The sequence below is a fragment of the Scyliorhinus canicula genome, chromosome 1 (assembly GCF_902713615.1).
Source record: "Scyliorhinus canicula chromosome 1, sScyCan1.1, whole genome shotgun sequence".
NCBI lineage: Eukaryota > Metazoa > Chordata > Chondrichthyes > Carcharhiniformes > Scyliorhinidae > Scyliorhinus > Scyliorhinus canicula.
The window spans coordinates 19089966-19116630 of record NC_052146.1 but is presented as its reverse complement, the minus strand read 5'-3'; the positions used below and the strand labels follow the sequence as shown (position 1 = coordinate 19116630).

Below are 26665 nucleotides of genomic sequence, written 5' to 3'. Positions count from 1 at the left end.
ATATTTATGCTGCATTGGAAAGAGATGAGTTGTGTAACACATTTTTCAGTTCTGTGATGTTGTTCAGGTAATGTTTTTAAGGCATGCAAGGCTGACGTATATGTACTGGCTGACGTCACTGGCCAATAGGGAAAAGGTAATTAATCTCTTTTTGAATGGGACAAAAGCGCTTGTTGTTTTAAACAGAGTGGGAAGATGAAGTACAATCATGAGAGTGGTGGAATAAGTAGTAGATGTTTGGAGAAAGAAATTGTGAAACCGAGTAAATTCGCCACCAAGACCATTCTTCCATTATCTAAGTGAAGATTGAAACAGAAAAATAAATATCATTGTTTCCAGTTGAAGGGAATTTTTGTATTCATCCCTTTTGTAATGGAGTTAATGTGAGTCTTGTTGGGAAATTGATAGTCTAACTTACACCTGGAGATTATTTAGATAGAGGTGCTTTCAAAACCTGTGCAGTTTGACTGTCTTGAGGAGAGAAATGGAGTTAACAGATCTGTGCCTGAAACAATAAAATGGCAGAAAGCATTGACCAGAAAGTAGAGAAGGACTTGCACATCTGTGATTGCTGGAGAGAATCATAGAATCCCTACAGTGTAGGAGGAGGTCATTCGGCCCATCGAGTCTGCACCGACCCTCCGAAGGAGCACCCCACTTAGTCCCAACCCCCCGCCCTATCCCCACAACACCACCTAACCTTTGGACACCAAGGAGCAATTTGGCATGACCAATCCACCTAACCTGCAAATCTTTGGACGGTGGGGGAAACACCCGGAGGAAACCCACGCAGACACGCAAACTCTCCACAGACACCCGAGGCTCGAATCGAACCCAGGCCTCTGGCGCTGCGAGGCAACAGTGCTGACCACTTCACTGTGATAAACATCATAAACAAAGGATTGTGAGGACTTCACTGTGATAAATAAAAGCTTTAAAATATCTATTTTACAAGATGTGATGGAGTACAAATTACCCTGCATACTATTCGTATTGGTTTACTTAATATGTTTTGTGAAATTCCTCTATTCCCGTTTTAATGGCCAAGAAATGTAATTAATATAGCAACTGCAGAATTTCATATAGAACATAATAACCAGTTTGTGACAAATGCAGTATAAATGAGCTTCTGCCCCAGTATCTTTCAATACCGTCTTCCACTGTAAGCAGCTAGGATAAATGGCTAACCGGAAAAACTTAAGTCCATTTGTATTTTGCAGGTGACCTGTCGTGCAATTGGAATTGGAGCATACCTAGTGAGGTTGGGACAACGTGTGATCCAAGTAGAAAATTCCCATATCATTCTCACTGGAGCCAGTGCACTGAACAAGGTCCGAATGATGCATACTGTTTTCCAGAATAACTAACGTAATGTTGGCAAATTAGAACCAAAAAAAACCATTGAACCTTTTTGAGCTGGATTTGAACCATTGAAATTTCCATTCCCACTGCCTTGACAAGATGATGTGATGAATGGGCAGGAATAATATCCAGGCTTTATACAATATGCCTGCACAGAGAACAGGAAGTCGGGGATGAACTGACTACACTTCTCCAAATTGCGGGTGGTGCATTGAGTCAACAGTAGAAGTGATGCTTCTAAAAACTGAGTTGACTTGTTGTGCTTTGATCCAGGTCTTGTGTTCGAATCCTGCAAATAGTGGTGTGCAGAAGCATTGGGATCTTCTGCTGCAAGGATTCTAGCAAATTAGTTAAGTATTTGTGCCAACTGGGAAATAAACAGAGAAGGTTCACAGAACAAAGCTGTCACTGATTGGATATTTGAATAAAAGCAAATTACTGTGGATGCTGGAATCTGAAACGAAAGGGAAAATGCTGGAAAATCTCAGCAAGTCTGGCAGCATCTGTAGGGAGAGAAAAGAGCTAACGTTTCGAGTCCGATGACTCTTTGTCAAAGCTGACTCGTTGATAAATCACATTATCTTTGATTCATATCTGTGTTTTTCACAGCCAAAGTGGAAGAGGATTGTTGTTTTATTCTCTCACTCCATGCTGTGTCATTCATTTCTAATAGGTTCTTGGCCGTGAAGTGTACACATCCAACAACCAGCTGGGTGGAGTGCATATCATGCATAACAATGGTATATCGCACACCACAGTTCCTGATGATTTTGAGGGAGTTTATACCATCCTACAGTGGCTCTCCTACATGCCTAAGGTGAATGTGTAGGTTTACAGCACAGTTCCGTGTGAATACAACTTGTAGTAAAAGATGGAAGTTTCTTCATTAGATTAAAGCTTTCAAAGTCTCAGTTGAGGATTAACTATCTATATTGAACTTTAATCTGTCTAATGTAAATAAAACAATTTATAGGGTCAGTTGAAACAAGGTAGGGTTAAGGTTCGTTAGTGTTATTTTCTATGTATCTGCATTTCGAAAGGCGAAAAAGTATGAAACTATTCAAACAAATTTACTTCCCCAGAGGTAAGGAAGGGAAGTTTTAAGGGCAGTCTGCTGTCCCTTTCTGTTAAAAAGATGTTTCAAACCAACAGAAATTTCACATAACTACATTATTCCTTTTGGTAAGAGGTTGAATTCCTTCACCTTCCCCGTTTCCCTGGTGTGGTGGTCTTTGTGGGCTATGTATTACCTATGGTCAAAAGTGTGGTTGTAGGGTGATCTGTCAGGCCTGTAATAATGTCTTTCCAAGCCTCTTGTCATAAAGCCTGTTAAAGTAGCTTCAACATCTGTTCCCTTTCTAGCCCAAGGGAAAGGGTAGCCTCCAATCAACACCTAATCGTTTGAATGCAAGGATTTCAATGCAGGGACTAAACTCTTTGATTCAAACTAACATAAAGTCCACTTCATACCTGATAAAAATAGACATTCTTGGGTTGACCAACATAAGGCAGAGTGTGACATCACAGGATTCATACATCATTTGCCAATAGCTTATTCATGCTTTGTTCTGAATATTTAACGCTCATGCTTTTCCCACTCCTCTGCAAACTCTGATCAGATTAAATATTCATTTCTATCAGGCTATCTTGTGCTATGACTTTTTAAGTTGAATTATTGTTTAATTCTGTTCCTATAGAACAACACAAGCCCAGTGCCCGTGATCTCTCCAAAGGATTGTCCTGAGAGGGAAATTGATTTTGTCCCCACCAAGGCCCCATATGATCCTCGTTGGATGCTGGCAGGCAGACCTCATCCAAGTAAGGACTTCACTTTCAGTATAGAATAAACGATGATTTAATAATTGGCTGCAATTTAGTGCATGTGATTTAGGGTCTAGAAATTCTCCTAATTATTTACAATTACCCCAGGAGTGAAATGACTCAGACTACCTGATGCTACTTATTGTAATAAGCAGCACGATTATTGTGATAATAGGGGAATATCGAGCGAAAGGTGTTGAAAAAAGAATAAGCATTAAAAAGACTGTGTCACCTTGTGGCTGGTTGAAAGGAGCAATTTATTTCTTCTGTGATTCTTTTTAATTTGCAGCTATCAAAAGTGCCTGGCAGAGCGGTTTCTTTGACCATGGATCCTTTAGTGAAATCATGAAACCCTGGGCACAGACTGTAGTTGTGGGAAGAGCAAGGTAAGAATCAGTAAATTGCCTCCCATCTTCAGGTTAGGGGAGGGACAATTAGGGGAGGGACAGCTATAAATGCTACAGCCTTTAACCCCTTGTGCTCCCCCATACACTCCAGATCTGCCGTACTTCATGATCTTCCTCTTCCCGCAGTCCTCACTGTGTTCAAATCAAGATTTGTTGACACTATATTTCCTACTGTAACTCGTACAGTCCTTCAGCCTTTTCTTCCTCCTACATTGTACCCAAACTCTAACTGATCTCTTCACCATACGTTAATTTGACTTCATCTTCTCTCCAATAGTTTTAATCTTGGTGGTGTTCTGCACTATGGACTTTGAATCTTCACCTAGGTCCTTCAAGAAGTTAAATTGAATGACAAAGTGTTTGTCAAAGGGAGCTCCAAAAATACTCACCAAATGTGGCTTGTATGCTGAGAAGTTTGCAGTTTACTCCTGAAATAAATGAGTGCCAATTCATTTCCTGTGCAGTTCATGAACAAGAAGTGCTGAAAGTGGGGATCCCATTGTCGCATCCACTGCATTATTTGCATGTACAGAGCAGCTTATCTATCACATCAGAATATCTCAAACCTCTTCACAGAAATCGTCACATAATGAACTACTTTTTGAAGTGCCGTAACTCCTATGTGAACAATTGCATCCTTAAAAAGCATATATTGAAAGCACCAAATAAATTACTTTCATTTTGCAATGTTGGAGCTGCCAGTGGTGTTGAGCCTAATCTCACCACTGCATTTCAGAGTGGGGTTTTGGGGGAGGAAGAAGGGACGACATAAACACATTAAAATTTACAGCCAGACTTACTGTTCACTTAGTGGTGGTTTGAAAAGCTACTTCTACGATTTTTACGACAACAATTAAACCCAAGTATGTATCAAGTTTGAACCCCGTTCTGGGTAACTTCAAGAGGAAAGTTGTAAAGAATTAAAACTACGCCAAGATACACAGGCTGGAATCCCTCGTCCTTTCACGTTTTTAAAAAAAAATAATTTTTATTGAAATTTTTACAAAATATAAACATCTCAACTCTATTAACAAAACAACCGCGGTAACACCCCAAGAAAAATACCCACCCAACTTCAAAAGCAATTACAAACAAAAGAAAAAAACAAAAGAACACCTAAACAACAAAAGGGAAAGAGATAACACCCGCCACATCCCACAAACCCATGTACACAGTTCTCCCTCCCACCGATCCAAACCCCCCCCCCTGGGGTTGCTGCTGCTGCCGGGCTACTTCCCTACCGTTCCGCCAGGAAGTCCAGGAAAGGCTGCCACCGCCTAAAGAACCCTTGTACCGATCCCCTCAGGGCAAATTTCACCTTCTCCAATTTAATGAACCCCGCCATATCATTGATCCAGGCCTCCACACTTGGGGGGCCTTGCATCCTTCCATTGGAGCAAGATCCTCCGCCGGGCTACTAGGGACGCAAAGGCCAGAACACCGGCCTCTTTCGCCTCCTGCACTCCCGGCTCCACTGCAACTCCAAAAATTGCGAGTCCCCAGCCTGGCTTGACCCTGGATCCCACCACCCTCGACACCGTCGTTGCTACCCCTTTCCAAAATTCCCCCAGCGCTGGGCATGCCCAAAACATATGGGCGTGGTTTGCTGGGCTCCCCGAGCACCTAGCACACCTGTCCTCGCCCCCGAAAAACCTACTCATCCTCGTCCCAGTCATGTGGGCCCTATGCAGCACCTTGAACTGTATGAGGCTAAGCCTCGCACAGGAAGAGGAGGAATTCACTCTCTCCTGGGCATCCGCCCACGTCCCCTCCTCAATCTCCTCTCGTCCTTTCACGTTGACGGGATTCTCCGGCCCCACTGCAGTGAATGGGAATTTTGGCTGAGAGCCAAATTCTTCCTCCTCGCCAGGAGTAGTAGTGGGGCGGACTGGGCTGAGAGGATCCTGGCTATGATTTATTCGAGTATGATTACATTTTATTTGCTGGTAGTTCAAATTTTTTGTTTGCCTTTAGAATGAAAACTTCTTCCGTGAGCAACATCCTTAAAGATTCAGATATAACAGTATCGGCTGTGTGCTCGCTTCATGCCAAACATCCCTTATATTAAAAAAAAGACCTGTTGGCTATTGGAAAAGTTGAAACAATAAAGCCACACTTACTGCGAGCATGTCTGTCTTCAATTCTGTTTGAATCGTTTCACAATTGTCTGGCCCAGCAACCTCTCAATGTGCTATGATCAATGCCAGAGGAGATTCCCAACAACCTTAAAAGAAAATATCTAGTTTGAGTGATCCTGAATTGAGTATGTGATTATCTTCCACAGGTTAGGAGGGATCCCGGTGGGAGTTATTGCGGTGGAAACCCGGACCGTTGAATTGACAAATCCAGCAGATCCAGCCGACCTGGAATCGGAATCAAAAGTGAGTAGGCAATCACTTTGGAAAAGCAGTGTTTGAGGATGAGATCAGAAATAATGTAACCCTTAAAGCTGCCGATTAAATTAGATCAGTTCCAGCTGAACTCCTTTGGCTAAAATAATTTGTATTTCTGTCCAAAACTTGTCAGCTGATCTTAACTGGACACTGTTAGCCTCACTGTTATTTTGAGAGGACATTTTGTAGTCCTATTTTGGCAGGGGTAGTATGCTGCAGTAATCCTCGAATAGTTTTTTTTTTAAGAGTACCGAATTATTTTTTTTTCCAATTAAGGGGGAATTTAGTGTGGCCAGTCCACCTACCCTGCACATCTTTTTGGGTTGTGGGGGTGAGTCCCACGCAGACACGGGGAGAATGTGTAAACTCCCCACAGTCAGTGACCCAGAGCCGGGATCGGACCCAGGTCCTCGGCGCCGTGAGGCAGCTGTGCTAATCACCGTGCTGCCCAAATCCTCAAATGTTTGAGTAATTTTTCCAATTTTTGCGGCTGATGAGCTTTTTCTCTTTTATTTACCAGATTGTTCAGCAAGCTGGGCAGGTGTGGTTTCCGGACTCTGCTTTCAAAACAGCACAGGTCATTAATGATTTCAAACGAGAGCGACTTCCCCTGATGGTGTTCGCAAATTGGCGCGGGTTTTCTGGTGGAATGAAAGGTAAGGTCTGTGGTTTCCCTGAATCAAATTATTTGCTGAACCGCACAACCCAAAACTCTGCATCAAAGCCAAATACTGGGGATGCTGGAAATCTAAAGTAAAAACTGAGAATGCTGGGTAGGCTCAGTAGATCTGACTGCATCTGTGGCAAGAGAAACAGAGTTCATGTTTCGAGTCCGAGTGTCTCTTCTTCGGAGCTGAAGAGAAGTAGAAATGTGACGGATTACATAGTTGGATAGGGATTGGAGGAGGTGAAGCAGAATAGAAGGTCAGGGGGGAAAAAGAACCTGAGCCAAGAAGAGATTGAAAACTATGTCATAGACACAAGATAAAGGGAGTGTGATTGATAGCATTAAGGACTTAAAGAAGGTGCTGTCATAATAAACACACAAGTACATGATGGTGCACAGACAGACACTGACTGACACACTGAATGACCAATTGACACACAGAACACAGCAGCCAATCACCAGACAGGACACGGCCACTATAAAGCCAGAGGGCACTAGTTTTCCCGCTCTTTGGGGATGCAGCCTCTGAGACAGCCAGAGCCCGTGAGCAGCAACGCGAACATCCACCATGTGGTAGCAGGATAGACTGGTCAGGTTAGCCTCAGGTCTCCAGTCAACTCAACATAGTGTCAACCCACAGTTCAAGTTTGTTTAATAGTTCATAGTTCAATAAAATAGAGTTGCATTTCTACAAGTGTTGGAAGCCTGTCTCTCTCACTGCTATGGTAAACCCAGTCCTCGCAGACCCAGCATACCCAACACATCAGGTGCTGGCAATGGCATAAAGGTAAGTTGGTAGAATGTGTTATTAGGAGAACAACAGTCAGTGTTCCGTGAAAGGTAAACTAAAGAACAAGTGACAGATGGCCCTGTGGGAGAGGATGGGTTGTTTGCAGTGGGAAGTACCCCAAGCAAACAAAAATAGGATGAATATGGAGGGGAACGTTCACAGTCTAAAGGTTTGAACTCAATGTTGAGACCAGAAGGCTGTAATGTGCCTAATTAAAGATGAGGTGTAGAGGTTGCTCCAGTTGCCGTTGGGCTTCACTGGAGCATTGCAACAGGCCAAGGACGGACATGTGGACATGACAACAAGATGGTGAATTAAACGTTAACTCTGTTTCTCTCTCCACAGATGCTGCCAGACCTGCTGAGTTTATCCAGTATTTTCTGTTTTTATTTTTCTGTGCCCGTACACTGGTTGATCCATGAGGTACTCGAGGACATATTCTTTACTGGTCATATTGAGGCTGGCAAACATCTTTTGGGAAGCGAACAAAAATGTTTTAACAAGGGATTAGCATTCTAAATGACTTTATTGTTACTACAATCTCCAATTTAACTGCATGATTTCATCTCCCACCAAGCATTGCATTTACACATGGAAGCATCAGAGGTTACAATACGAAAATGGACTTTCCAGCCCAGTCTGTCTGCCTTGGTATTTACCTTGCATTCAAGCAAATAAACAAGTCCTGTTCAATAAACCTTCAACCCTTTTCCTTTATCCAGCGATTCAATTATGATCCGTTAAATAATTGGCAAGAATCCAACATGAGATGGCCTTGCTGATCTTTTTATGTTGTTCCAGCCTGTTTTCGCAATCGACTATTTCTAAAACAGAAGGAATGCCTGCTGGATTATTAATAGTTGTCAGTGTTCGGACTTTCATATGGAGCACAATGGACATGAAATATGTTGAGGCTAGGGATGGATGTTTAAATACTCTAGGTCATGTTGGCATAAGGAAGGGGGAAGTTTTAGGTATTCTAAAAGGCATTAAAGTGGACAAGTCTCCAGGACCGGATGGGATCTATCCCAGGTTACTGAGGGAAGTGAGGGACGAAATAGCTGGGGCCTTAACAGATATCTTTGCAGCATCCTTGAGCACGGGTGAGGTCCCGGAGGACTGGAGAATTGCTAATGTTGTCCCTTTGTTTAAGAAGGGTAGCAGGGATAATCCAGGGAATTATAGACCTGTGAGCTTGACGTCAGTGGTAGGCAAACTGTTGGAGAAGATACTGAGGGATAGGATCTATTCACATTTGGAAGAAAATCAGTGATAGGCAGCATGGTTTTGTGCAGGGAAGGTCATGTCTTACAAACCTAATAGAATTCTTTGAGGAAGTGACAAAGTTAATTGATGAGGGAAGAGCTGTAGATGTCATATACATGGACTTCAGTAAACATTTGATAAAGTTTCCCATGGCAGGTTGATGGAAAAAGTGAAGTCGTATGGGGTTCAGGATGTACTAGCTAGATGGATAAAGAACTGGCTGGGCAACAGGAGACAGAGAGGAGTGGTGGAAGGGAGTGTCTCAAAATGGAGAAAGGTGACTAGTGGTGTTCCACAGGGATCCGTGCTCGGACCACTGTTGTTTGTGATATACATAAATGATCTGGACTAAGGTATAAGTGGTCTGATGAGCAAGTTTTCAGATGATACTAAGATTGGTGGAGTTGCAGATAGCGAGGCGGACTGTCAGAGAATACAGCAAAATATAGATAGATTGGAGAGTTGGGCAGAGAAATGGCAGATGGAGTTCAATCCAGGCAAATGCGAGGTGATGCATTTTGGAAGATCTAACTCTGGTTTAGCACACGGCTAAATCGCTGGCTTTGAAAGCAGACCAAGGCAGGCCAGCAGCACGGTTCAATTCCCGTACCAGCCTTCCCGAACAGGCGCCGGAATGTGGCGACTAGGGGCTTTTCACAGTATCTTCATTTGAAGTCTACTTGTGACAATAAGCGATTTTCATTTCATGTCAAGAGCAGACTATATGGCCAATGGAAGAGTCCTGGGGAAAATTGATGTACAGAGAGATCTGGGAGTTCAGGTCCATTGTACCCTGAAGGTGGCAACGCAGGTGGATAGAGTGGTCAAGAAGGCACACAGCATGCTTGCCTTCATCGGACGGGGTATTGAGTACAAGAGTCGACAGGTCATGTTACAGTTGTATCGGACTTTGGTTAGGCCACATTTGGAATACTGAACATAGAACATAGAACATTACAGCGCAGTACAGGCCCTTCGGCTCTCGATGTTGCGCCGTCCTGTGAAACCCTTCTAAAGTCCCTCTACACTATTCCCTTGTCGTCCATATGCTATCCAATGACCATTTGAACGCGTTTAGTGTTGGCGAGTCCACTACTGTTGCAGGCAGGGCATTCCACGCCCTTACTACTCTCTGAGTAAAGAACCTCCCTCTGACATCTGTCCTATATCTATCTCCCCTCAATTTAAAGCTATGTCCCCTCGTGCTGGACATCACCATCTGAGGAAAAAGGCTCTCGATGTCCACCCTATCTAATCCTCTGATCATCTTGTATGCCTCAATTAATTCACCTCTTAACCTTCTTCTCACTAATGAAAACAGCCTCAAGTCCTTCAGCCTTTCCTGATATGATCTTCCCTCCATACCAGGCAACATTCTTGTAAATCTCCTCTGTACCCTTTCCAATGCTTCCACATCCTTCCTATAATGTGGCAACCAAAACTGCACACAATACTCCAAATGCGGCCGCACCAGAGTTTTGTACAACTGCAACATGACCTCATGGCTCCGAAACCCAATTCCTCTACCAATAAAAGCTAAGTAAGAAGTCTTACAACACCAGGTTAAAGTCCAACAGGTTTGTTTCAAACACGAGCTTTCGGAGCACGGCTCCTTCTTCAGGTGAAAACAGCCTCACCTGAAGAAGGAGCCGTGCTCCGAAAGCTCCTGTTTGAAACAAACCTGTTGGACTTTAACCTGGTGTTGTAAGACTTCTTACTGTGCTCACCCCAGTCCAACGTTGGCATCTCCACATCATGAATAAAAGCTAACACACCGTACGCCTTCTTAACAACCCTCTCAACCTGGGTGGCAACTTTCAGGGATCTATGGACTTGGAACATGGACATGAACATGGACTGTGTGCAGTTCTGGTCGCCACATTACCAGAAGGATGTGGAAGCTTTAGAGAGGGTGCAGAGGAGGTTCACCAGTATGTTGCCTGGTATGGAGGGTGCTAGCTATGAAATGAAATGAAAAAGGAAAATTGCTTATTGTCACGAGTAGGCTTCAATGAAGTTACTGTGAAAAGCCCCTAGTCGCCACATTCCGGCGCCTGTCCGGGGAGGCTGGTACGGGAATCGAACCGTGCTGCTGGCCTGCTTGGTCTGCTTTAAAAGCCAGCAATTTGGCCGAGTGAGCTAAACCAGCCCCTATGAAGAAAGGTTGAGTAGATTAGGATTGTTTTCATTGGAAAGACGGAGGTTGAGGGGAGACCTGATTGAGGTCTACAAAATTATGAGAGGTATGGACAGGGTGGATAGCAACAACCTTTTTCCAAGAGTGGGGGTGTCAATTACAAGGGGTCACAATTTCAAGGTGAGAGGGGGAAAGTTTAAGGGAGATGTGCGTGGAAAGTTTTTTACGCGGAGGGTGGTGGGTGCCTGGAATGCTTTGCCGTCGGAGGTGGTAGAGGCGGGCACGATAGCATAATTTAAGGTGCATCTGGACAGATCTATGAACGGGCGGGGAACAGAGGGAAGTAGATCCTTGGAAAATAGGCAACAGGTTTAGATAAAGGATCTGGATCGGCGCAGGCTGGGAGGGCCGAAGGGCCTGTTCCTGTGCTGTAATTTTCTTTGTTCATAACACACCAGAAACACAAAATACGTCACAAATAACAAAACAAAATGTAGACTAATCAGCACCTAAAGGACATAAAAGATAAAAAAAGAAAGCAGACCGGGAGTGTGGCAATGAGCTGGAATCTTACACGTGGCTTTGTTTGGGAAGATTGTGGTGGGCAATTGGAAAAGTAGATAACCAAAATGTCGAACTTCCACCATTATCCGATCAGGGGTACACAGCTCCACTTTGAGGTTGTAATGATCCACTTTGATATGATCTGAATCGTTTCTACTTTGTGTTTTCATTTTCCTAACGTGCAACAGAAACTTGACAAGAGGCTGAGAATGAAGACTCTTTGTGGCTGCCCTTCTGCTGAGTTGTTGATGAATCCAATGTGGGCTGTCTGAATCCATTTTCTTGCCTTTTCCCATCAGATATGTACGACCAGGTTCTGAAGTTTGGCGCCAGTATAGTGGATAGTTTGAGGGAGTTTCAGCTGCCTGTGCTGGTTTACATCCCACCTCATGCTGAACTCCGAGGTGGCTCGTGGGCTGTTATTGACCCTACAATCAATCCACTTTACATTGAACTCTATGCAGACCAAGAAAGCAGGTACTGGTAAAATAATGTTCATAAGTTCCATTGTCAGGTGAATGTAACAAGACCCCCCCCCCCCCCCCCCCCCCATCAAAATATCCTTCATGCAAAGTCTACTTTAGATATTTTTTCATCCTCAATCCATTCACTCAGTTAATGTCAACTCAAATAATTGCCATCTCTTCCTCCGCTAACTACAGCGAGAGTTCAACTGGTGGATCAGTGAAGTATCCTGTTTTTCCCAGGCATACCATGCCATGGAATTGTAATATGCATTCATGTCTACAATCTTCCATGTAATAGGGTAGATGTTGACATTGTGGGACAGATGTAAAATGGGTGATTGCAATTTTCTAGCCGTTTTGCACCTCTCCTCATTTTTATTTACTTTGGATGAGGATTGGAACTGCATCTGAATGTAGAGTTAATACGGGCAGAACACGGTGAAAAATTGGCAAGGGAAAGACAATGGGTGGAATTTTTTGATTTCCAGTGGGAAAACCTGAGGGTTGCCCGCCAGCCGCCTTGCCAGGTTTTCCCTCTGTATTTTCAAACATTTAGGGAAGGGCAGGTCCCACAACATCATGCTGGTGGGGCAGGCTCTTGGAAATCAGGCGGCAGTGCCAGAAGGCACTGCCAGGGTACTATCCAGCATACCCCCTCCCCCAGGGGGCTGTACCTATCTGTGCGCCCTCGCCAGGGACCGTTCACCAGGTCCCTGTTTGTCAGGATCAGTTGTAAACCCCATCAACGTGACATCACCAAGGTGGGTGCAAAATCCTTACATGGAGGGATAATGGACTGGGGAGACCCGCTAATGGTATTCAAATGTATTGTAATAGGGTTTCCAACCTTTCATGGAAGGAACCTCACTACGCCATTGGCAGGGAGTGGGGACTATCTCGATGGGATATCCTGCCAACGTAAATGTCGTTATGGGACTCCCATTGGATTGTCTGCCCCCTACAGCTTTCCCACCCACCCAAAACAGGAGGGGGATATCCCACCAGTAAAGAAAATCAGTCATTGGGGAGCAGGTGGTATCCAGAGGGTAGTGCTTTATTTTGGCTCTTGGGCCAGGGACCGTTCCCTGAGAGGGTTTTGGTGACCATGGATTTCCAAGTGTTTGGTTCATGCGTATGCTTGCAAGGTTCTGGAGTGGACTGCCATTGCCTTCTGTAAGTCCTGGCTGACCAGGAGTCTCTCCTGCTTTTATTTTATTTTATTTTTTATACATTTAGAGTACCCAATTATTTTTTCCAATTAAGGGGCAATTTAGCGTGGCCAATCCACCTATCCTGCACATCTTTGGGTTGTGGGGGCGAAACCCACGCAGACTCGGGGAGAATGTGAAAACGCCACACGGACAGTGACCCAGAGCCGGGATTTGAACCTGGGTCCTCAGCGCCATAGGCAACAATGCTGACCACTGTGCCACCGTGCTGCCCCTCTCCCACTTTTATGCCTGCTATAGATGTATTGGAAGGATTTGCAGGTTGATAATCAACCTGTTTGTCCTAGTTATGAATGCACTTTCTGAAACAATCAAATTCCAGAATGGGACTCGAACCTGGAGCTTTGGCTCAGAGGTAGTGACACTACCACTGTGTCACTAAACCTTGAGGTGCTTAATACTGAAGAATGTAAAGAGGTGGGGGAGAATTAGAAGATTGAAACTCCTCCAAAAGGGAGAGATGTCATTTTAACCTATCTTGCTGCAAACTCCAATTTGATGCCCTTACTGACTGTTTTACAAAATGAGAGTTGCAATTCATTGATAATTAGCTATGATTAAACATGAAAATAAATGAAAATCGCTTATTGTCACGAGTAGGCTTCAATGGAGTTACTGTGAAAAGCCCCTAGTCGCCACATTCCGGCGCCTGTCCGGGGAGGCTGGTACGGGAATCGAACTGTGCTGCTGGCCTGCTTGGTCTGCTTTAAAAGCCAGCGATTTAGCCAAGTGAGCTAAACCATGAAATGCACTCTGTGGAATTCTCCCTTTTCCTCACTCCTCAGGGGTGGTGTGCTGGAGCCTGAAGGCACTGTGGAGATCAAATTCAGGCGGAAAGACTTGGTGAAGACAATGAGGAGAATTGACACTGTTTGTTCAGGCCTTGCGGACCAGCTGGGTAAGGGCAACGCTACCCTGATATCAAAGTATCTTCATTTTAAACATGGACACCCCTCCCCATTTGAGCCATTGCTTGATCCTCGGTCCTGTGCTTGCCTATTTTTTGTAGGTTTTCCGGATCTGTCTGAGAAAGCCCGTAAAGAACTAGAAGCCAAACTGAAAGCACGAGAGGAGTTCCTGTTTCCAATTTACCATCAAGTGGCAACCCAGTTTGCTGCCCTTCATGACACACCTGGCCGGATGCAGGAGAAAGGAGTTATCACGGTGAAAGAGAATGCACATGCATCTTCTTGGGCAATTAGATGGAAAGTGGGTCAGCAGTATTGTGGTGTAGAATGTGATTTTAACGGTCACCATTCCTCTCACAATGAGGTCCTAATCTGAGCTGTTCTGTAGGGTAAGGGGTTTTATGACTGCAAGATACTGCCCTACAGATAGGAAAGGTGGGATTTGGGGCTGATGGAGGGGCTCGGGTTCACGTTTAGCACCTGATATTCTCCATAGGGTGACATCCTGATCTAGACCATAAAAAAGTGGAGGCCACAGGGCAAAATGCAGCTCTTCAGCTGACCGCTCAGTGCTTTGTGTCTTCATCATGTTTCGTGTTCCAGACAGTGAAGACGCACTGTAAGAGAAGGAAAAGTTGTAAGATAACCTCCAAAATCTATGATCTCATTAAAAACCTTCAGAGGGTTTGAACCTGCAGCACCTTCCTGCCACACAGATCCATTATACCCAGCTTTTCCCATCCATGTAGTTTTAAGACTCTTGGACCTTTGTAATGTAGCATTGCATTGGCTGGGTAAGAATTATTTACCATGGGTGGAATTTTCCAGCCCTTCCCACCAGCAGGACCTTCCGGCCCTGCCAAAGGTAACCTCATGCGGCAGGTTCCCTTGCTGTGCGGCAGGTGAGCCGTACAAAATGCCTTAGACCTCAGCGGAACCAGAAGATCAGCCAGTTGTGACCAAGAAGAAGGTCACTGCATGTTATCCATTTTGCATTGTTCTGTAATTTTCCTGATGGGCAGCCTAATGTCAGATCCATGTGATTGTTCTTGATTGTTGCTGAGGCATTATCATATTTCTGGCATATTGATGGGATGGGGCAGAAGTGTTCAAAGGAAGCCTAGGATTTTGATCAGTGGAGGGGAGACGGGAGTGGGTGGAAGGAAGGAGTAATTAGATGTGCCTAGTAACCTGTGCAGTTTTATTTCCTAATGCTGCTGTCAAGCTGTCCTGGGTCTAACTGGGGCTGTTATCCGGTTTCAGGATATCCTTGAGTGGAAGACTGTACGCGGGTTTTTCTATTGGCGTCTGCGCCGTCTGCTGCTGGAAGAAATGGTGAAACAAGAAATTATAAAAGCAAATCAGGAGCTGAGTGATGGCCACATTCAGTCCATGCTGCGGAGGTGGTTTGTGGAAACAGAGGGAACTGTCAAGGTTAGTCCTAACCTGGAAGTGTCAGTGCAACATTTCTAAATTTCATTTCACATTTTAGGGTGGTGGGATTTCAGAACTGAATAGTTTTCTGCTCTGCACCTGTGGTGATTGTCCCTTTTAAGGGTAACACAGCAGAGTAAGGATCACCTGGCCCTGGGTGGCCAGTCGAGTCTTCAGTATGGAATGACCCCATGGTGAGAGGCGTTCCTAGGCAAGGACATTTTGGGGAGCTGGCTCCGGCCAAGTGGCTGCTGTACAATTCTTATTAATAAATACCTTTTTTGCTCCCTAATAAAGTCTGTGAACTTGCATCTTTAAATCTGGCAATGAGGATAAATTATCCTGACACTGCCTCTGGCCCAACACCTGTGAGTATCCTGTTTGAATTGAAGCATGAGATTAAAAAACTACTGGCCAGAATGCCTCTCTTGGAGTGAATAGACCCATTGCATTCCTCCATGGAGGACTGAACACAATACGTCGAGAGACTTGGGTATTATTTCTAAGCAAATTAATAAAGGGAGGAGGTGAAACACAAAGCAATTCTCCTAAGTGTTTGTGGAATTCAGTCTTGTTCGCATGTCGTACAGCCCCAAGTGTGCGTGACTCAAAATCATTTAGTGAGCTAGTGGATTTAGGCTCAGTTACTAAGATTTCTGTGGATCCATAGGTGACTCCCCAGTTCTTTAGGGCAAGACCATATGCCTTACGAGAGAAAGAGAACACCAAGTTAAACAGGTTGGATAACTAGGCATTACTAGCCAGTTTAATTCTCGGAATGGACAGCACCTATAGTCCCCTTATTGAAACCAGACAAGACCATCCACATTTGCGGCAATTATAAGCTAACAGTTAATCAGGCTGCCAAGCTGGATGAATATCCAATCCTGAGAATTGAAGACATGTATGCAAAGCTGACAGGCATTCACTCTTACACAAATCTGGATATGAGCCACGTGTAGTGAGCCACGCGTACCAGCAACTCTATTTAGATGATGCTTCCTGGGAGGGATATGTCATGATAAACATACAGTAGTATACCTTGATAACTTTATAACTAGATTAACATAGGCCAAGCATCTAGCAAAGTTAATGGTGTTCAAGCCACTGAGGTGGCCTATCTGGGTCACTGTGTAGATGCACAAGGATTACACCCTGTGGAAAACAAGGTTAATGCAATAAAGGAAGCATCGGCCTCCTAAAACACAACTGAACACAAATCATTTTTTTGGGTGGTAAACTATTATGGACTTTTTATTACCAAACTTATTGATGGTTTTGGTCCCCTTGCATATTCTGCTAAAGAAACACCATTGTTGGTCTTGGCAGGCTCCCCAAAAGGAAGCTTTGAACAGAGTAAAGCAATTGCTGCATTCCTAAAACCTGTTAGTACACTTCGACCCATCTAAAGAACTGATATTGACCTGTGACGCCTCTCCATAGAGTGTCCCAAGAGATGGACAACGACTCTGAAAGGCCGATAGGGCTTGTGTCACGAACCCTCTCAAGCTGAAAAAGATACTTACAAATTGAGAAGGAAGGACTATCAATAGTCTTTGACATCAAACAATTCCACCAGTACTTACACTTTACCATTTTTCTGACCACAAACCACTCTTGGGTCTCTTCAAAGCGGACCAGGTTATCCCACCGATTGCCTCGGCAATAATTCAGCGATGGCCATTAATTAATTCTGTCCGCCTATGAATATACTTTCAAGCATCTGGAACACACAGTGAATGCAGATGCTCTTAGCCACCTACCCTTGCAAGAAAGTATTGCATGTACTCCAGTGTCACATCATGGAATTAAATATTTTAGACACATTGCCAGTCACGGTGAAGCAGATCAGGAATTGGACCAATTGAGATCCACTTCTGTCGAAAGTGAGAGACAAATACTTATAGGATGGGTAAATGAGCCAGTTTATGAGGAAATGAAACCATTCTTTACCCACGAGAATGAATTGAGCTGTCAGGATAGCATCATACTCTGGGGAACAACAGTAGTTGTTCCTGTACTGAGTAGAGAGCTGCTCCTAACTGAATTACACAGCACTCACCCTGGCATCCCCAAGGTGTCGGTGCTTGCCAGAAGTTGTGTGGTGTTCTGGTATTGATGCTGCTATCAAGCAGCGTACAACAGTGCAACAAAGGTTGCCTGCTACAGCCCCACTACTCTCTGGGAATGGCCTGGCCAGCAATGGGTATGAATCCATAATCGATTATGTTGGTCCATTCCTGGGCACAATGTGTTTGCTCGTGATTGATACACGAGGGGCTGGTTTAGCTCACTCAGCTAAATTGCTGGCTTTTAAAGCAGGCCAGCAGCATGGTTCGATTCCCGTACCAGCCTCCCCGGACAGGCGCCGGAAAGTGACGACTAGGGGCTTTTCACAGTAACTTCATTGAAGCCTACTCGTGACAATAAGCGATTTTCATTTTTTTTCATTTCATTCTAAATGGATGGATATTTTTGTGTAGTAGTCACCTACATCGCAAGCTACCATCGAAGGATTACGCCAATGCTTTTCAACTCACAGATTATCTGAAGTCATGGTAGCAGACAATGGAACCTGTTAGGACATCCTTGGCTGGTGTGAGGTCAATTACAGCCTATGATGGCTTTCCTGCAGATTGATTCAGTCAGGTTTTCTGTGGTTTAGAGAATGCAGTACTCAAACTTTTAGCAGATTTCTGGAGAGCATTATATTAGGCCTCTGTGTTGCCAGAATCAAAACCAAAACCAAACTCAAACCTTGGACTCTGAAAAGCATTCCAGTGGGATCAGATCCAATCGCCACCTGTTACTGAAGGGAGCACAGCCTTTTGGGTCAATTCATTGTCCACCAGTCAATTAATAAAACCGGTTCTCAACCCATCCTCTTGTCATTGATGCAGGCCAGTCTGCCAGTTCTGTTTAAACCAGCGCAACCTTCCGGATTCTTCCTTCTTGAATTAAAGGGGCAGACTTCTTGCCTTAACGTGACATTTCCAATAATCATCCATGGATCAAAATAATAGCAGCAAAAATAAAAGAAAGGGGAAATAAGGGAGTAAATGGAGAGTAAACAGGAAGGACCCTTACAAACTATATTCACAAGTGCTAATTTTCAAACCATCACCACTCTCAGTGGCATTAAAGACCAGCCAGCATCAAACGGGATTTGCCAAGAGGAATCAAAACTTTCAGGTCTGGCATAAATAAACTGTCCGGAGGCAACTGGGAGACCAAAATCGCACGATTCTTCCTTAGCTATCGTACCACTCCACATGCAACAACGGGAGTACCATCAGCAGAATTGCTAATGAGGCATCATCTCAGAATCAGCCTGAGCCTCATGTTTCCAAATTTTCCGGAGAGCAGCAAAAGTAATCAGGAAGCAAGCCATGATTCACACAAAGCAGCACGGTCATTTATGGTAAATGAGGTTAGATACATGAGAAACTGGTCAGATCCAAGTTGAGAAACAAGTCAGATCCATTTTGAGAAACAAGTCAGATCCACGGAATTATTGTCTCTAAGACCGGACCCCTTTCATACCAAGTGGATATTGAGGGACGGATTATTCGTGAACAAGTGGACCACTTGAGGAGGAGAGAGACTCTCCAGCAGTCAGTGCTGCCATCAAGAAATGTTTTCAAAACCGTGAGCACCGAAGTACCTGATCACCATGTTATTGACATAACTGATGTCTTTGTGGAAGCAAATCATGCCTAATCGCCTATGCCAGAAGAGGTACCTATTTCAGTTCCTGTTGATTCTCATCCTGTGGAAGCACCTTGGACAACAAAATTACGCTGCCCTCCACGGAACAGAAACTCCCCTCAAAGATTTGATTTATAATTATCCAACTCGTACACATAATCTTAGTTAGTATTTTGTACGGAGTGGATTGGTTTTTGAAGATTGTATAATGGAGTTGAAGGGGGAGGGATGTGGTGATTGTCCCTTTTAAGGGAAACGCAGCAGTGTAAGGGTCACTCCATGGTGAGAGAGGCTCCAAGCAGAGACATTTTGAGAGCTGGCTACAGCCATGAGCTGCTGTACAATTCTTATTTTAAAAATACCTTGTGTGTTCACTAATGAAGTCTGTGAAAGTGCATCTTTACTGCACTCAGTGTCCACATTAAGTACTTACTAATTCTGGTACATGAGATTATGTAGAAATTATAACATTGTAGCTATTGTTTCACTGAAACAAGTCAGTTTTGGTGTTTATCCTCAACACAAACAATTGTCCTATCCCCACATGCCTGCTATGTTCCCATTTCCTTTTATCCCCCTTCACCTTCAATCACCTATGTAACCTAATCTCTGCTTCAATGACAAGCTCCTATGCTACAACCCGCTATTCAAAACCCTCAAGTGCAAATATAATTTTCTCCTCTCTATCCTAATTCTTCTACGAATCTTGTACCTATGTTACCTCGTTCCAGACTGCCAATCACTGGAAACATTCTCTTTCTACCTATACTGTCTCATCTCTTTGTAATGTAAGCGCCTCTCCAATGCTTTGTTAGAGTGAATAGGGATATGCCATCTTCTCCAGATAGGGAGTTAATAGCGAGGGTTCTTCAATTTAAATTTGTCACTAAAAATGAGGGAGAAGTTAAGAGAATTTTCTTTGCACAGCAGGTTGTTGGAGCATGCAATGCTTTGCCACAAGGATTTGTTCAAACTGAGGTTTATTTTGCATCCTTTGAGGTCAAATTTGATAAATATTTGAAGCAAAAGATGAAGATGGGCTATGGGGTGAGAATGAATGCTGTGCTATACAGGACCAAATGGCTTCATTCTGTGCTGTAAACCTCAATGAGCAAAGAGTAGATTTTGAACATTTAGCTCAAGAGAAACCGATCAATAGATTTACTAAATTTTAAGTTTCCACTTCTCTTGCATTTGCTAACTACATCGTTGTTGAAGATTTGGGAAAAATTACTTAGCCAGTCAGTAAGAGGGAGTTGGGTCAGGTCATCTCAACCATCGCATTAGTGGGTCTTCCACGATTTATTTTGATACTTGAGCTAAGGAGGTGGAAATAGATAACGCCAGGTTCCCACCTGTGCGTGCACATGTGAGCATGTGCGATAAGGTATTGGAGGATAGCTAATGCCCAAAGTGCACAGATCATAACTTAAAAACCATTGTTCATTGACCTTCTTGTGGTTTTTGGTTCAGGAGAACCACACTGTATTGGTATGGCTAATAATGCAAAGGGAAACTTTTCCCTTAGTTGTGTCTGAATTTAGTCTGGCAATTTACATAACAGCTTAGTCCATTAACCCATTCCTTGTCACCAGGTTTAAGTAGCAGCCTGTACAGAATTAGAATAACATAATCAGTTTTGTGATAGTGTATCTTTCAAATCCCATTACCTATCCCATTGTTATTGGATCTCCTTCCTTGTTTTGTGCAGGCATACCTGTGGGACAACAATCAGAAAGTAGTGGAATGGCTGGAGAAACACCTCCATGATGAGGACGATACTCGCTCTGTAATCCGAGAGAACATCAAGTACTTGAAGCGAGATTATGCTGTAAAACACATTCGCAGGTTGGTGTATTTATGGTGTTGTCGGGCAGCAGAGAAGATGGTTAATGTTTTTTTAAAAATAATGTTTATTCAAGTTTTTTTAAATAATAACAATAACAAATTTTCTCCCCGCAATTTAAAACAAACAAGGCGTGTTTCCACGCCAAAACAAAACAGGAAAAGAACTCTCCCCCCCAAAATAAATAATAACAAATAGCAATACAAGAAAGAAGAAAATAACATTTCAAACCCACCGCCGCAAAAACACCCTCCCCAACCATCACCAAACCCCACCCCCCGGGTTGCTGCAGAGGCCGACCACTCTCTACCCCTTCGCCAGGAAATCGAGAAAGGGCTGCCACCGCCGGAAGAACCCCTGTACCGACCCCCTCAGGGCAAATTTCAACCTCTCCAACTTGATGAACCCGGCCATGTCGTTGACCCAGGTCCTCGAACTCAGGGGCCGCGTATCCCTCCACTGTAACAGAATCCTGCGCCGGGCTACTAGAGACGCAAAGGCCAGAATGCCGGCCTCTCTCGCCTCCTGCACTCCCGGCTCCGAAGCTACCCCAAAGATCGCGAGCCCCCAGCCCGGCCTGACCCTAGACCCAACCACTTCCGACAAAATCCCCGCCACCCCCTTCCAAAACCCCTCCAGAGCCGGACATGCCCAAAACATATGGGTGTGGTTTGCCGGGCCACCCGAACACCTCCCACACCTGTCGTCCCCTCCGAAAAACCGGCTCATCCTTGCTCCTGTCATGTGAGCCCTGTGCAGCACCTTCAGCTGAATTAGGCTGAGCCGTGCGCAAGAGGAGGAAGAATTCACCCTCTCCAGGGCGTCCAACCACATTCCATCCTCAATCTCTTCCCCTAGCTCTTCCTCCCATTTCGCCTTGAGCTCATCTACTGAGGCCTCCTTCCCCTCCTGCATCAGTTGGTAGATAGCCGAGATCTTCCCTTCCCCGACCCACGTCCCCGAAAGCACCCTGTCCTGCACCCCCCTTGGTGGCAGCCGCGGAAACTCCTCCACCTGCCTCTTAACAAAGTCCCTGACCTGCATACCTAAAAGCGTTCCCAGGGGGGAGGTTCCACTTCCCCACCAGCTCCTCCAGAGTCGCGAACTTCCCATCCAAGAAGAGGTCCCCAAACTGTCTGATGCCTGCCCTGGGCCAACTCCCAAATCCCCCACCCATTCTCCCTGGCACAAAACGGTGATTGCCCCGTATCGGGGCCCAAACTGAGGCCTTCACTTCCCCCCTATGTCGCCTCCACTGTCCCCAGATTTTGAGAGACGCAACCACCACCGGACTCGTGGAGTACTTTGCCGGGGGGAGTGGAAGTGGGGCCGTCACCAAAGCCTCCAGACTCGTACCCGCACAGGATGCCACCGCCAGCCTCTTCCATGCGTCACCCTCCCCTTCCGTCACCCACCTGCGAATCATCGCAGTTCGCCGCCCAATAATATCCACACAGGTTGGGCAGCGGCAGGCCCCCTACCTCCCTTCTTCGCTCCAAAAATACCCTCCTTACTCTCGGGGCCTTGCGCGCCCACACAAACCCCAGAATCGACTTATTCACCCTTCTAAAGAAAGCCTTCGGGATCAACATGGGGAGGCACTGGAAAAGAAACAAAAACCTCGGGAGCACCGTCATTTTAACTGACTGGACCCTGCCCACCAACGATAGCAGCAGCGCATCCCACCTCCTGAACTCCTCCTCCATCTGCCCCACCAGCCTCGAAAAGTTAAGCCTATGCATAGCCCCCCAGGTCTAAGCCACGTGGACCCCAAGATACCTAAAGCAGTTCCCCTATCTCCCTCTCCTGACCCCCCCGGCAGGACAAACAGCTCGCTTTTCCCCACATTTAGCTTATATCTCGAAAAGTCCTCAAGTATCCTCAGCACCTCTGGCATCCCCTCAGCCGGGTCCGCAGATCATCTGCATACAGCGACAACCAGTGCTTCCCACCCCCCCCCCCCCCCCCCTCGCCCCGCACAATCCCCCTCCAACCCTTCGAGTCCCTCAGCGCCATCGCCAGGGGCTCAATTGCTAACGCGAAGAGCAGGGGAGACAAAGGAAAGCCGAAAGTCCTCTGACCTCCTCCCATTCGTCACCACACTCGCCACCGGGGAGCTGTACAGCAACCTCACCCAACTAATGAACCCCTCACCAAACCTAAACCTCCGCAACACCTCCCACAGGTAACTCCACTCCACCCTATCAAAAGCTTTCTCCGCATCCATGGACGCCACTATTTCTGACTCCCCAACCACCGGCGCCATCATCATAACATTCAGGAGTCTCCGCACATTGGCATTCAATTGTCTCCCCTTTACAATCCCCGTTTGGTCCTCATGAATCACCGTCGGGACCACATCCTCCACCCTCCTGGACAGCACCTTTGCCAACAACTTGACATCTACGTTAAGGAGCGAGATCGGCCTATAAGACCCACTCTGAACGGGGTCCTTGTCCCGCTTCAGGAGCAAAGAGATAATTGCCCTGGACATCATCGGGGACAAAGCCCCCCCCACTCCCTGGCCTCATTGAGGGTCCTCACCAGCAGCGGGCCCAGCAAATCTGAAAATTTCTTATAAAATTCCACCGGGAACCCGTCAGGCCCCGGCGCTTTTCCTGTCTGTATGCTTCCCAGCGCCTCCGCCAGCTCTTCCAACTCGATTGGGGCCCCCAAACCCTCCACCCGCTCGTCCCCTACTCTTGGGAACTCCAGCTTATCCAAAAAGCGATCCATCCCGTCTGCTTCCCCGGGGGGTACCGCCCGATATAGCCCCTCATAAAAGGATCTGAACACCCCATTGATTTTTTTTTTTTTAATATAAATTTAGATTACCCAATTATTTTTTCCAATTAAGGGGCAATTTAGCGTGGCCAATCCACCTACTCTGCACATTTTTGGGTTGTGGGGGCGAAACCCACGCAGACACGGGGAGAATGTGCAAACTCCACACAGACAGTGACCCAGAGCCGGGATCGAACCTGGGACCTCAGCGCCGTGAGGCGGTTATGCTAACCACTTTGCCACCGTGCTGCCCTTGAACACCCCATTGATGTCCTTTCCACCCCGCACTAAGTTCCCACCCGCATCCGTGGCTCCCTCAATTTCTCTAGCTGCCTCCCACTTCCTGAGCTGGTGAGCCAACATCCGGCTTGCCTTCTCCCCGTACTCATACACCGCCCCCTGTGCCCTCCTCCACTGCGCCTCCGCCTTACGGGTGGTTAAAATGTCAAACTCCGCTTGGAGACTGCGCTGCTCCCTCAGAAGCCCCTCCTCCGGGGTGTCTGCATATGTCCTGGCCACCCTGACCATCTCCTCCACCAGCCTCTCCCTCTCGACCCTCTCCCCCCTCTCCCTTTGCGCCCGAATAGAGATCAGCTCCCCTCTAACTACTGCCTTTAGCGCTTCCCAAACCATCCCAACCTGCACCTCCCCGTTGTCATTGGTTTCCAGATACCCCTCGAAACCCCTACGGATCCGACTGCACACTTCCTCCTCTGCCAAAAGCCCCACATCCAACCTCCACAGCGGGCGTTGATCCTTCCCCTCCCCCAGCTCCAGGTCCACCAAATGTGGAGCATGATCAGAAATGGCTATCACCGAATGCTCCGCCCCCACCACTCTCGGGATCAGTGCCTTGCTAAGCACGAAAAAGTCAATCCGGGAGTACGCCTTATGAACATGGGAGAAAAAGGAGAACTCCCCCGGCTTCAAAAACCTCCAAGGGTCCACCCCTCCCATCTGATCCATGAACCCCCTCAGCACCGAGGCCGCTGCCGGCCTCCTGCCCATCCTAGACTTCGAGCGGTCCAGAGCCGGATGCAGCACCATGTTAAAGCCCCCACCCAGAATCAATCTCCCTGTCTCCAGGTCCGGGATCAGGCCCAGCATACGCCGCATGAAGCCCGCATAATCCAGTTGGGGGCATAAACATTAACCAAGACTACCCGCTCCCCCTGAAGTCTCCCACTCACCATCACATATCGACCTGCACTGTCCGCCACCACTTTGGACGCGACGAACGACATGCTCTTACCCACCACAATTGCCACCCCACGGTTCTTTGCATCAAGCCCCGAGTGAAACACCTGTCCCACCCAACTCTTTCTTAGCCTCACCTGATCCGTAATCCTGATGTGCGTCTCCTGGAGCATAGCCACATCCGCTCCCAGCCCCCTCAAGTGAGCCAAGACCCGGGATCGCTTCACCGGACCATTCAGCCCCCTCACGTTCCATGTGACCAACTGAACCCGAGGGGCCGTCCGCCTCCCTCTACGCCGATCAGCCATAGCCCTTCCTCAACCCACCACGTTCCCGGGGAACCCCCAAGCCCGCTCCCCATGGTGGCAAACCCCCCTCCCAACCCCCCCCCCCCCCCCCCCCCCCTTCACCATCCATTCCCTCATAGTCCCTGCAGCAACAATAACTCAAATAGCAAAAACAAACAGGAAACAACGAGATTCAAGCAACTAAAAGGTAAAGTTTGGCCTGTGTTGTATTTATCACGGGCATCTGATGTTCCCACTGAGTTCCATTTCTCCATTTTTCCCTTAATGACCAGCCAAGGTGAAAATGAAATTTCAGATAATGCAACTGAAACTTAATGTGCTGAAACATTTTTTTGTGTTTTTTTCTTTGTTGCTATTTTCAGCTTGGTTCAGTCGAATCCAGAGGTTGCAATGGACTGCATCATTCATATGATGCAACAAATCAGCCCAGCCCAACGCACACAGATCACTCATCTCTTAACAACCCTGGACAACCCAGCTTCACCTTGAGAGAGCAAAACCCGACATTATTGACCACTGGATGTTTTACTTCAGGGAGATTTGAACAGCATTCACCATAATAAGAAACTATAGGGGGAGGGTGGGAGATGGGGGGGGGGGGAGAAAATGTCCAGGTACATCAATCCTGTGCCTTTCCCCAGCCACGTGCTAGCAAGCCAGCATAACAGATAGTAATGGGGATTACAGCTATCTGTCTTCATCAGTCCTCAGTGCCGAAGCAGTTCTTCTCAGCAGAGGAGCTAACAATGCTCCAAAGACATAGTTTAACTTTGCAACGTTTAGCACACTTGATTATTCAGCTGAGCTCCAGCGATCCTTCAAGCCTCCGCATAGTATGTGTATTGCTGGTAATATTTGTGCCAGCTGAACCAACTAAAGGAAAATATTTTCCTCCGCGTCATCTGGGGACATTATTTTTAAAACAGAACGTTGCGGGAGCATTACATACCTTGGCCGTTTTCTCAAAAATCTTTGCCTGGGAAGTGCAATTCACAGATCATGGAAGCAGAATGAAAGCTTTTGAAAAGCCAATTAAATACTAATCATGGTGATTGTAATAAAGCTCGGGCAATCTTGGCCGATAAACACCGACGCTGTGCAAAAAAGATCACTCCCATGTCAGGGAAGGTGGAGGTCACATCCAATTTAATATCTACATTCTCTAAGAGACTAAAAAGATCCTACATTCACAGTAGCAGCTGAATCATATCACAGTGAATATGACCTTTGTGACTATCAATGGGTTCCAAGACTCTTGACGTGTTTAAAAAATTTTTAACAACTCCTGCAAACAAAATCAGTCTCACAGGCTAACTAGCCATGGTGACCGCTACTAGAGTACTATTTATATTTGGGATATTTGTGACTTCTCCTTCA

At 45.9% G+C, this 26665-nt stretch overlaps 1 protein-coding gene across 1 annotated transcript in view; it reads left to right on the top strand.

Moving 5' to 3' along the window:
* Positions 1–25859, top strand: part of acacb (acetyl-CoA carboxylase beta) — a 188630-nt gene extending 162771 nt beyond the window's left edge. The window contains 12 exon segments of the mRNA XM_038815904.1: positions 1221–1331; positions 2036–2179; positions 3060–3180; positions 3473–3569; positions 5875–5971; positions 6504–6639; positions 11707–11884; positions 13889–14001; positions 14113–14267; positions 15275–15445; positions 20865–21001; positions 25651–25859. Coding sequence (XP_038671832.1) covers positions 1221–1331; positions 2036–2179; positions 3060–3180; positions 3473–3569; positions 5875–5971; positions 6504–6639; positions 11707–11884; positions 13889–14001; positions 14113–14267; positions 15275–15445; positions 20865–21001; positions 25651–25777 — 1587 coding nt within the window. The 3' untranslated portion in view covers positions 25778–25859.
* The last annotated feature ends 806 nt before the right edge of the window (positions 25860–26665 follow it).